The sequence below is a fragment of the Helobdella robusta genome (assembly GCF_000326865.2).
Source record: "Helobdella robusta unplaced genomic scaffold HELROscaffold_31, whole genome shotgun sequence".
Classification (NCBI taxonomy): Eukaryota; Metazoa; Annelida; class Clitellata; order Rhynchobdellida; family Glossiphoniidae; genus Helobdella; species Helobdella robusta.
In genome coordinates this window covers 1312679-1325001 of record NW_008704544.1, presented here as the reverse complement: position 1 = coordinate 1325001, position 12323 = coordinate 1312679, and the positions used below count along the sequence as shown (strand labels likewise).

The following is a 12323-nucleotide window of genomic DNA, read 5'->3' as shown; positions in this document are numbered from 1 at the left end:
GTGTGTGTGTTTTTGTTTGTATACGTGTGTGTGTTTGTATGTGTGTATATGAATGTATTTTTGTTTGTTTGTATTTATGTGTTGTATATATTAAATAATGAAAAACGCTTACTACGATTGTCTGCCTACAAAAGCCAAGAGATCTAACAGATGAATGAATAGGTATATATATATAGTTTAGATGTATATATATATATATATATATGTATGTATATTATTTTGTATGTGTGAGTGTTTGTATGTGTGAGTGTGTTATATACATGTGTAAAGCTAGTTATCTTGTTATCAATATATGCCATCACGAAATTCTATTTTGTGTTTTGTAGTGTATGTAAGTTTATGTTCGAATGATCAAATGTGAAGAATATGTATGTGTGTGCATGTATGTTGTATGTGTGTGTGTGTATGCATGTGTATGTATGTATATATATATATATAGGAATATATATTTGTATGTATGCGTGTATGTTTGCATATGTGTGTCTTGTTAAAGGTGAACAAGATGTAGTAAAACTGGATGATGAGTGTATAACGCTATGCTAAGCTGTTTTGTATGGTTGTATGATGACTGTTTGCATGGTATATGCATCAATGATCATCACGATGTATTTCGTATAAATGTATGGTATTTGTATATATGTGTGTATGTATTTTTGTATATGTATGTAAATATGTATGTGTATGTATGAATGAGCAGATATGTGTGTATGGGTGCATATTTATATTATGTGTAGATGTATAGTTATAATATGTGTATGGATATGTACTTAGGATGGTTTACATTTCACACGCGCACACACGCATGCACACACGTACACATTGAACTGTTTTACATACAATTATACGTAATTTTTTTACTGTTATTTTTAAATCAACTAAGCAGCGACGGTTGATCAGATTAGAGGTGATTTATAAATTTTTACATTCGAATTTTCGCTAACCAGATCATAATTTTTTGTGAGTTTTGAGATATTTATTAGACCATAATAAACTAATAATAGATATTATATCTATGAATATTAATTTTTAAAACTTAGCAAAGTCAAATCTATCGATCCGAAGTAAAGGAGGACACCTGTGATTTCTTGACAAAATTCAGAAGATGAGGATGGTCTCTACAATGAAAAATAACTTGAAACAACGTCCTTATCTCAATTTACAATTTTCATTATTATATTTGAATTTATTTGTATCTATTTGATAGTTATTTAATATTTGTTTGATATTTTCACTCTCTCTCTCTCACTAACACACACACTCACATTCTCTCTCTCACACTCACACGCGCGCGCACGCACACACATAGTAAAAAAATTTATGACGAAAAGACGAATCCTAAGTAATAGCATCAAAATGTTTTTTGAGTTATCTATAGGAAATACTGTGTAACAATTAACACGGTGAAAATAGCATTGTTGTTATTATCGTTAATTAAGCTGAAGGAATTTCATATCTGCGTTAATTTATTTGAGAAATTCATTTCGAATGGTAGGGTTAGAGTACTTTCCCTAGAGTTTGAAATCATGAAGAAGAGATGTGATCGAATGCGAGGTTCTGGTTTCAATGTTTGCCTCAAAGTTAAAACATTAAGACGTGCGGATATTATTACAAATTAATTTATTTAGGAATGTTTGACACAATTGATTGTTGAAAGAACCAAATGAAATACATCGAAAAAGAGGAGAAGATAAATTTGAATTAAATAAGCTATCACGATTATATTGAAACTGAAACACCGAAAAATAATAAAAGTGTACAAAATCAAGCGTTGAAATTTTAAAAATTAGAAAAAATAATTGAACACTATTAAACTGAATAAAATTATCAATCTGACGAGATTAAAATCAAAACTGCAGGCTGCACTCTTTTGAGAATGATATATCAAACTGAAAAAATTGAACGCTGTCTCCGGAAAATCCGTGAAGTATCCGTCGATTCCAAGCAGGAAAAAGTCCATCATCTCATTGCAAGGATCCTGGTGGTAGTCCCAAGGTAGAAACATAAACTCGTTCCGGAAGGTGTATGTGTGGATGCGTAGGTTCGAATCCCGGCAGCGCTTGATCAAATCGGAGGAACGGCCGGTGATCGTCTTATTGGCATCATCCACTTGGACGAAATGTCTTTTATCGGGTCCAATGCCGTATGCGTACTTTGATATGCTGGAGAATGTATGTTATCTCGATTCTAACTGCCACTCAATCAGTCAAACAGAAACTTAGCATCGAAAACTTCAACGACAACGAACGATGAATCCACCGACCGACAAAGTTTTCAGACATGTCATAAACACAAATTTAGATATTTTACCAGCCATCAACACTTGAAATCGGAAAACTGGGAACGACACCCACCTTTTCAAACGTTCCTGGCTGGTGTCAGCTGGATAGTCCATCAAGTAGACGAGAGGAAGTGGGGATATGCTGCTGACGTACATCAAACTATCCTCGTAAAACGATTGCACGAAACAAGGACTCCTTTTGCTGCTGTATCCTTCCTTGTGTAAAATTTCAATGACGATGTCTTCGAATTTTTTCTTAGCTTTCTCTAGCATCGGAACGTTAGTGTTGAAGAAGGTGGCATCCTTCAATTCAACATGCAATCCAATCGGTCGTTTGGAACTCTTGGCAACCTGGAAAGTTTAACATAGGTGGATTCAGCAGCGAGAAAAACACAACGTGACAAAAAGCGGAAAGAAACAATCCTGAACCAACACCAATCATCTCCTCCAACGTTGATATTTTGAACTTCCCATTGTAATCCTGGTTTCTAAACGTTCGTTTTTCAACTTTCCCCAGCGTTTTCAATTCTTCCAACGTGAAATCAATTGAGAAATAATCTCTGATGGTGATGTTGCTGCCAGGAATGAAGTATTGAGAAGATCTGTCAGGCGCAAATTTGGAAGCCACGTCGGTTGATTCGTTCATCCAACATTCGTGCAGACACACAACCACCAAATCTTTCGTCAGCGCGGCGTCGCACTCGATGACGTCAGCGCCGTACTCCACCGCCATCTCGTAAGCTTCGACCGTGTGTTCCGGAACGGCCCCACTGAACCCTCTGTGGGCGATAATGAGTGGTTTGTTGGTAGTCACGTGATCCAGTTCGTGGTCGTACGTCCATTTCACGCCGGCGTCTGTTAAGCGACTGTTAAACAGTTAAATGGACACAAATCAGGCCTACTCGGTGAAAAATTTTCAAAGTTGATTTTTAAAATATCTGTTGACATTTTAAATCTATTGAAATCAGACAAAACTGAACTTACTTGAAGTTGAAGGGACTGAAATCGACACTAGTGACCGGAGGAACATAATTGGACAATTGGTGTGACGCGATCAAACACATGAACAACACAAATGGAAGCGTAAGAACCGCCATCACACTAGTTCTGCTAATCCTGAATGTGAAGAAACGAAAATATTTTCTACCGCCACTCCTCCTATTTGTAGATGTGTGCAACTGGGGGCTTGTTGTATCACTCACTGGTTTCTGCACTTTGATACTGCGTGTTAGTTCGTCGGCGCTTGTAGCGACATCTTGTCGGTTGTTGTAGTTTGATCTCATTTTAATGGCCATCTTAAGTACCATTAAACAATTCGAAAGCCAACAGTTTGATTTCGCTTGCTTGCTGCCAACTTTAAAAAATAATTCAACTGAATTTAAGACGAGTTAAATAAAAAATAATGCTAGGCACTTCTTATGGTTGTATTTGTTTGCTGACGTTCATGAATACATTACATTTTTAATTTATTCATTTTTCATTTAAGGAAATGTACTGTCTTTATTTATAAATTAGTAATATAACATTCGAAGTAAATCAGCTGATCTGATCATAGAACATAAACAACATAGACAAACATCTCTTAGTTTATTTATTTTGCACTAGTGCTTTGTTTATTTCAAAATCTTAACGTCGTCCAACAACTTGAGTTGTGAAAAAACAACAGGATACTTAAACAAGATAAAAAAAATTTTTGGACTAATCACAAGTAAGATCCTAACAATTTATAATACGTTAGCCTCAGCATATTGTTTCGTTGAGAGACAAAAGTAAGTGCTCTAACGAAAAGCGGATTTAAAATCGAGTGCGTTCATTAACAAAGAGCATTAGACAGAGACACACACGTATACGGTCTATATAGAAGTGTCTATAAACACATTCAGTGTATATAGACACTACATTCAACGGTGAATACCTGACATACAAACTATACCCCTTTCATTTGGCATACCATGCCAGTTGATGAAAATGCATCAAGGTGTCTATGTGTCGCAAAAATTCGAGAATATTTTACAAGTTTAATATCATAATCGTGCCATCACACGTATGAAAAATCTAAATAAATTAGAAATTGAATCCTTCATCAATTGACCATCTTCTGATCCCAGCAACCCATGTTTCCAGGACAACAGCATCCAAACATTGATCCGGATTCGAAATGACGTCCCTATCGAGAACGACAAAATCCGCGTAAAATCCCGCTTTCAACTGCCCAAGCTTGTCCTCCATCATAGCGGTGAACGCACCTCCCTGCGTGTATATATCAACCGCCTGCTCAATGCTCAAACATTCCTCTGGCCTGCAAAAATAAAGAATAAAATATAAAATGAAATGAAATAAAATAAAATTTGTAATAATGAAGCCCCAACGAGAATCACAATTTACTCCAAACGATGTGTAGCATCCTTCGTTAAAAATGACAAATTAACCAAAACGTGACTTTTTGATATATGTACGCTGGTATAAAATGAACGTTTGAAATACGTAAAAAGATCAGTATAAATTATTAAACAAAATTTTTTCTGCAACAGATAACAAACATCCGACTTGAAAACAGAAGAATTTTTGAGATCCCTGTTCTCGCTGGTCCTGAAGACGGCGTCAAACATTCCCATCAGTGAACGTGGCTCTTCAATGGGAGCGTCCGAGCCGCCTGCTACACATATGCCTGCATGTTTCATTGATTGATTGATTGGTTGGTTAGTTGGTTGATTGATTGATTGATTGATCGATCGATAAATGAATGAATGAATGAGTGAGTAAATGAATGAACAAAATTTCAATCCAGCATTAACTTCTACTAAGACTACTCAACACGTAAAATAGCAATTAAATACTAACAATTTTATCGTAATACATTGCAGACATGACACAATTTCAGACCATCAAAACATTATTTTCATAAAAAATTCAATACAGGAAGTGAAAAAACCGTGATCCAGAATAGATTTCCAGGTGTAAGCGTATTGAAAAAGTTTCTCAGGAAGATACGAATCAATAGCATAGGTGTCAGTTACGACGAACTGCGGCTGAATACTCGCTATTACACCTTTTACTTTCATCCGCTCTATCAAGTCTTTTCTTAAAATCTATGAAAATTGTGATGAATGAATGACTGACTGGCAAGTAAAATAAGTTAATTCAAATTCAACCAACAGCTAATACCCACCCACGGAGCACGTAATTTGAAAATTAGTCAATAGTTTGAAAAATAAAAAATGAGCATCTATCACCTCACAATGAACAAAGATAGGCCTAGAAGTAGGATCTAGATCAATTCTATCAAAAATATTGAGGACCACATCAGCCGCCCTATCTCCAATGACGTGCACCTCCAATCTGTGACCTTCACCGACAACCTCCTTCATCATCTTCTCCTGTTCTTCCTGAATTGCCCGAGTGGAAAATTATTTACACATCCTCTACTTATTAACATCATCATCAACTTCACGTATATAAATCATTTTGTCAATTATTTTCAGTCAATTTAAAAAGTAATAGCCAATGCAATAAAATGATCATCGTTAGCAGAAAAATAAAAACCCACCAATCACAGCACCAAAAAAAGCCTGAAGTGTAAAACAAACAAGCCACCTCGGAAAAGAGTAGAACTCCCAGCCCATCCCCACTCCCAGCGCCATCTTCTGGATTGAAATCAGTGTACGGTAGACTCAGGGCAGCAGTCCTGGCACTCAAGCTCCCATCGACAAAAAACTTCACCTTGTTAAAATGCAACATAGAGCCTCTTTTTTCATTTGGGAAGTTTGGAAAATTAGTTGGATGATTCTTGGAAGTGATGAAGGCAGAGTAGAATATCCTCATTGGAAGTTTGTTTTCGTCGGCAAGCTGACAGAATTCAGTCCAGGTATTTTCCTCACACGTGTGTGCACTTGTTGTTCCATTCTTCAGCAGTTCACACATAGCAGCCATGATGGCGCTTGTTTTTGACCGGCTGGTAGTTGGAGGCAAGTTTTTTTGAAAGCGAATAAGAAGGGGAACTTCCAGGAGTAATCCGGTTGGCTTGTTGGGCTTACTGGGATGGCCGGATGGATACTTATCAATTCCTGGTTCTGAAGAATTCTCATCAATTCCTTTGTCGTTTCAAATTTTTAAACATTCTTGAAAATTTGATTTTATTGGGTAATTAGAGATAACTTGCACATCAGTAAACTAAGAATTATTTAAATACAAAAACATAGTAAATCATATGACAGACGAATAAAAAAATTTAGAAGAACAAAAATTTTTTACCAGCAATGTTGAGGGCCAGCTGGTTGACAACTGCAGCATGCCTGCAACTACTCAACATAATGACAGGCACATCGGGGCAGACCTCATCAATGTCCTCAGCTGTCGGAAACCTGCCCAAGTAATTTTTGTTCCACCCTGAACCTTCAATCCATTTCAGGTCGGGGCTTTTTGATCTATAGTCAGCTATCAACTTCTTGAATTCATCAAAACTTTTGCAGTTCTTAAGGTTGAGTTTGAGCAACGATTCACCATAAGATTCCAGATGGAGGTGGGAATCATGGAAGCCAGGAAGAATTAACTTATTCTAGGAAGTGCAGTGAGATGGAAAACAATTTTAGAAAACACTTTTGTAAAAAAAATAACCGAATAATTGAAACTTAAAATTTAGATAGCTTAATTTTTCATTAAAATAGCTAGTTTATGTGATGTTAATGTAAAATATGAACAATTACTTGATAATCAGTCTTCTGATCATCCTTGAATTCATCAACTGGAGCATCAACAGAGCCAACAGATTCAATGAAACCTGTCACTTTACTGAAGACCATCCAAGTGTTGTACTGTCGTTGTGGAGGTGTTGAATATATCTGGGCATTGTAGGCCAGATGGAAATCGACTTTGGCATCATTTCTTGAGGTCATTTTGCTTCAATATTATATTTTAGAGCCAAAAAATATAAATCATTAAAAATTTTCCAATCAAATTCAATAAAATTATTAAAAATATTACTGTATAAAACCAAGAAACGACTATAAGCTAAATGTTCACTTGAGAACCAGACAGCTGAGCAAAGGTCTGTGTGCTGTTTACTGATACTTTTATAAATTTATAATACATTGCTTTCTAGGTTAATTAGAGTACCTCTATCATTTATAAAAAAATTATTTATTCTTATCACAAACAAGTGATCTTTGCGACCTCGCTGTTGCATAATGAATGTGATTAGATTCATGAAGAGGATAAAGGCTATCTATGTACTCAGCTCTGCAATAGGCTTTTGATGAAGTTTGTGAATCATTTCACTTCAGAATTTATCAAATCGAACAGTCAATCGACCATGACTTGTTAATTTTCTTATTACTCGTTCAATCATATCCCATTAAAATGACAATTCCTAAGCTGTCAATTTTTGTATCTAACATTTACACGATTAAGTTTAACGACCTCTTCGTACATTCACGCTTATAATTGAAAGTCAAAGTTTACTTTTAAAAATAAATTTAAAAGTATAATCTCAAAGTTGTTTTCGTTAAATTAAAACCAATAAAACCGATGCACGTTCGCAGCCGTAAAAATTTAATAAACATTTTTACCATAATTTTATTTAAATAATTACATTTCACTCGATAAAAGTCTGAATAAACGACACCAGTTTATGAACAATCTTTGGCTAACGAAATGCACGTTATTTTATTTTTATAATTTTATATGTTTGTACTAGGCTATTATTAATTCTTCACGTTAGTATGGCATAGTTAGGGCTTATAATATATATATATATATATATATATATATATATATATATAGCATACACGCACTATATATAATAATATATTTAATATATCATATATAATATTACATAAAATATATTACAGTGTATACATGTGTATATGTACTTATATATAAACATATTTAAATTTTAAAGGGATGTGTGTATATGTGATATGTTATTTAAATGTAGTATTGAGGGGTGCCTGTTTAGTGTCAGTCTTTAATATGCATATGTCAATAATATATTTCCACTATGAATGGTATTTTTATTTTATTTTATTTATTTTCATTATAAAACAGTTCATTTTTAATTTTTATGTATATTTAATTTTATTTTAATTGAATCTATTTGGTTGTTGAGTTAAATGTTAATTATATTAATTAAATCCTGCTTATCTTATGTGTCAGTCTTAATTACATATTAATAACCAATAATGTATTATATGTAATAATTAAGAATATATATATATATTTATATTTTCTATCATATATATATATATATATATATATATATATATATATATTATTTTATTATTTTTATATGTGATATGTATATGATTCTCTATCTATCTATCCTAAAAAAACAAAAGCCTGGAGTATGTTTACTGTTTACTATTTGGTTACATACATACATACATACATACATACACATGCATACATATACATACATACATACATACATACATACATACATACATACATACATACATACATACATACATACATACATATGTACATACCTACATACATGTTATATGTATGTACATACGTACTTGTCATATACATAGATACAAAGATTTTTTTGTGTTTTTTTTTGAACGTTTTAAATTTTGCTCCTGCTATCAAAAGTCATTTCGTTTTTTCATGTCCTGATAGTAAACTGAACAGCTGATAAAATAACTTTATAAAATAATTCAATAATAATAATGTTGATGACAATTAACCATATATAATATAAGGCTTAATTAATGAACTACAAATAATTTTGTAGTAGTAAAGTAAAAATTTGCCTGATAAGTTTTTATGGTAAGTCACTGCTAGAGTTTATAGTTAGTTATTATTATTTAATATATTTTATTTTATTCATGTTTAAACGTTGAAATTTTCACTGATAATTTCATATTCTCCATGGAATTGAAGTTTTTAACATTTAAAGTTTAAACTGTCAAAAAGGTTTTCATTCATACTAAAATTCGTCATATAAGCCCATATATTATATAGATATACAATACACTCAATTTTCTTACCTACATACGTCATCCTATATATTTTTTTTCTATCAAATATATCTAGATATGGTATCTATATTACTATTATTATGCCTATTATATCCCCTTCGTTTAAATTTAAAAAGGTACTTTAATTATTACATTTAAAAATGTTTCTTTGATTAATTATGTAATAATTAACAATATAATAATTAACAATATAATAATTAATAATGCAATTATTAATAATTTGTTGAAGAATTTTATTTCAGATACATATCAATCAAGAGTTTAGTTTTTTTTAGTGAGATTTTAATTTAAAATGTCAGTACGTCAGCATCTTCTTCATCATCGGCCAAGAGAGATTCTTATAAGTTTTCCCAATAAACTGACTACTGCTATTGCCAGTACCAATACTACTGCTGCTACTTTTAATGTAAATCTCTTGAGAATCAAGTCACTACTGGAGACATTCTGTGATTAACTCACGTTAATTTACTGCTAGATTTGTTTTAGGAGAAATAATATTTAAGAACAATTGAAATAAAAAAAGGTGTTTTTTTTCTGGATTTTCAATTCATGCCTAAGTATGAAACCTGATGGTGGTTAGTTGTTCATTTATTTTTTTCCTCCACTTATTCATTCATTCATTTATTCGTTCACCCATTCATTCATTCATTCATTCATCAATCCATTTACTCATACATTCATCAATCACTCATTCATTTTTTCCTCTCCAAGAATTAATTTAGTTGGTTTCTTATAATTTATTTTAATTAATGCTTGTCAGATAAGATTTTTGTATATGTCAGCTATATATATATATCAGTTATCAATTTTTTTTATTTTTGTATAGATTTTTATTTAAAATTTAGTTAAATTTAATGGCTTCATTTATTTACTAATCACAATCACTGTAATGTAAACAGTTTCCATTGTCAACAAATTTATCTGACATTATAAATTGAACTAAGGAACTTGAGGAATTATTCAACTTCAGGTTGAACATTATGATGTCACTCATCTTTTACACCACCACATGCCTATTTCCTCTCTCTCTTTCTCTCTCTCTCTCTCTCTCTCTCTTTCCTTCTCTCTCTTTTTCTCACACACACACGCGCGCACACATGTGCATATACATACTCATATATTTTTATATATTTATTTAAATGTAAGTTCATTTACATGTCATTATTAACACCAAGGTGGGTACTTAGACTTTAGATGACAAATAAAACAATAAAGCACCACACACACACGCACACGTATCTTTACAGGGGCCACAAATGATTACAATGTTGAAAAAGGACAATTATTATTAATTCAAAATGCAAATTATATATTATATATAATAAGGAGTTCTGCTGCTTTCATTAGCGTTAATTTACTGACACACAACACATACACACAACACATACACACAACACATGCATTCACACACATACACACACACACAAACACGTACACAAACACACTGACATAAAATTTGCATAGTTGTTTTTTTAAAAATAGAATTAGCCACACCTGTAGCTAAGCTAGGTGGATGAATGTAACGAATAACAGTAATAAAGTTTTCAATTTTGGTAACAACAAAAATAATAATACTAAATTATTTTTACCACTACTACTACTACTACTACTACTACTACTACTACTACTACTACTACTACTACTACTACTATTACTACTACTACTACTACTGTTGATGATAGGGATGATGATAATAATGTTGGTTGATAATGATTATGTGTTGTATGATAATCAATGTTGTATGTCTGTTTAACTTGGTTGGTTTATGTTTATTAAGGTGTAAAAGTGTTTATTTTTGTTGATATTTGATCAGTAGCATTTTGTCTGCCTGCCGAGGTAGTTGTACTTCTACGCAAGTACAACGCGTTCTCTTTGTTCACACGCACGCACATTCACACGTACACACACACACGTTCACACCACACACACGTTCATACCACACACACGCACACACACACACACAATTTTTAATAATCTACTTTACTTGGATCAGATCATTATGTTAATTAAAATGTCCTTGCTGTTTGTTTAAAAAATTGATGCCAGTGAACAGCTGGACGAATGGATGTTGTATTTATGAGGCGCAAGCATATTGGATTTATCATTGTTGGATTGGATGGTTGACTGGTTGGTTTGATGGTTGGTTGGATAGATGGTTGGTTGGATAGATGGTTGGTTGGATAGATGGTTGGTTAGTTGGTCGATCAGTTGATAATCGAGTTTGCTTTTTTTTTATTTTGTTTCTGTGATCTGCAAATAAGCACAAACTGTCAGTTCAACCATTTTCATAGGCAGGAAAAAACAACAGCAACTGCACAGTGCACTGTAAGTCGCAAAACAACAACAATTTCATCAACACGCAAATGTTTTTATGATTGTGGTGACGTAATTATTATTGATATAACGCCGTTTTATTTATTTACGTCTTTTCATTATTACTGATGCTATTACCTATTTATTCCATCATTTGACCATTCGTTCGTTCATTCATTCATTCATTCATTCATTCATTCATCATTCTTTCATTTATTCGTTTAGTTTTTGTTTGTTTTTTATCATTTATCTGTTATTTTCTGCGAATAATTTTAATCTGATGTACGTACTTGCTTGCATTATTACTTTTTTATTTCTCTCTCTCTCTCTCTCTCTCTCTCTCTCTCTCTCTCTCTCTCTCTCTTTCCCTCTCCCTCTCCCTCTCTCTGGTTAGTTAGGTGCTACTTATTTCTTTATGACAATCTTCATTTTATAGAGATAGTGCGCGCCATTATATGTGCATTTGCCTTGTTGTGTGTGCGTGCGTATGTGTATAATGTGTGTATGTGTTATTGTGTTTATGTGTGCGTGTGCGTGTTTGCGTCGGTGCATCTATTTAAGAGCTCTCTGGGTGTCAAACACACCGTTCGATCCTTCAGTATCTTTCCTATCGTCGTTATCATAATTTATTAATTTATTTTTGGAAATTTGTATACATTATCGTGTTGATAAACAAACAACGTTGAGAAATGCCGACCTCTCATTGGTCGCTATTTTCAAACTTGAGACCTTACAGCAGCTGATTATCAGCT

At 33.0% G+C, this 12323-nt stretch overlaps 2 protein-coding genes across 2 annotated transcripts; both read right to left on the bottom strand.

The window, feature by feature from the left end:
* Positions 1-1641: 1641 nt before the first annotated feature.
* HELRODRAFT_192312 (hypothetical protein) lies at positions 1642-3579 on the bottom strand. The gene is made up of 4 exons (XM_009022354.1): positions 3263-3579; positions 2712-3133; positions 2352-2629; positions 1642-2159 (listed from the first exon to the last, which is right to left on the bottom strand). The coding sequence occupies exons 1-4, from the start codon at positions 3306-3308 to the stop codon at positions 1784-1786; spliced, it is 1122 nt and encodes a 373-aa protein (XP_009020602.1). The 5' UTR covers positions 3309-3579; the 3' UTR covers positions 1642-1783.
* A 284-nt stretch (positions 3580-3863) lies between these two features.
* Positions 3864-7700, bottom strand: HELRODRAFT_192311 (hypothetical protein). Its single transcript, XM_009022353.1, has 8 exons — positions 7298-7700; positions 6982-7182; positions 6530-6833; positions 5873-6369; positions 5512-5664; positions 5211-5367; positions 4826-4946; positions 3864-4577 (listed from the first exon to the last, which is right to left on the bottom strand). The coding sequence occupies exons 2-8, from the start codon at positions 7168-7170 to the stop codon at positions 4343-4345; spliced, it is 1656 nt and encodes a 551-aa protein (XP_009020601.1). The 5' UTR covers positions 7171-7182; positions 7298-7700; the 3' UTR covers positions 3864-4342.
* Positions 7701-12323: the final 4623 nt, after the last annotated feature.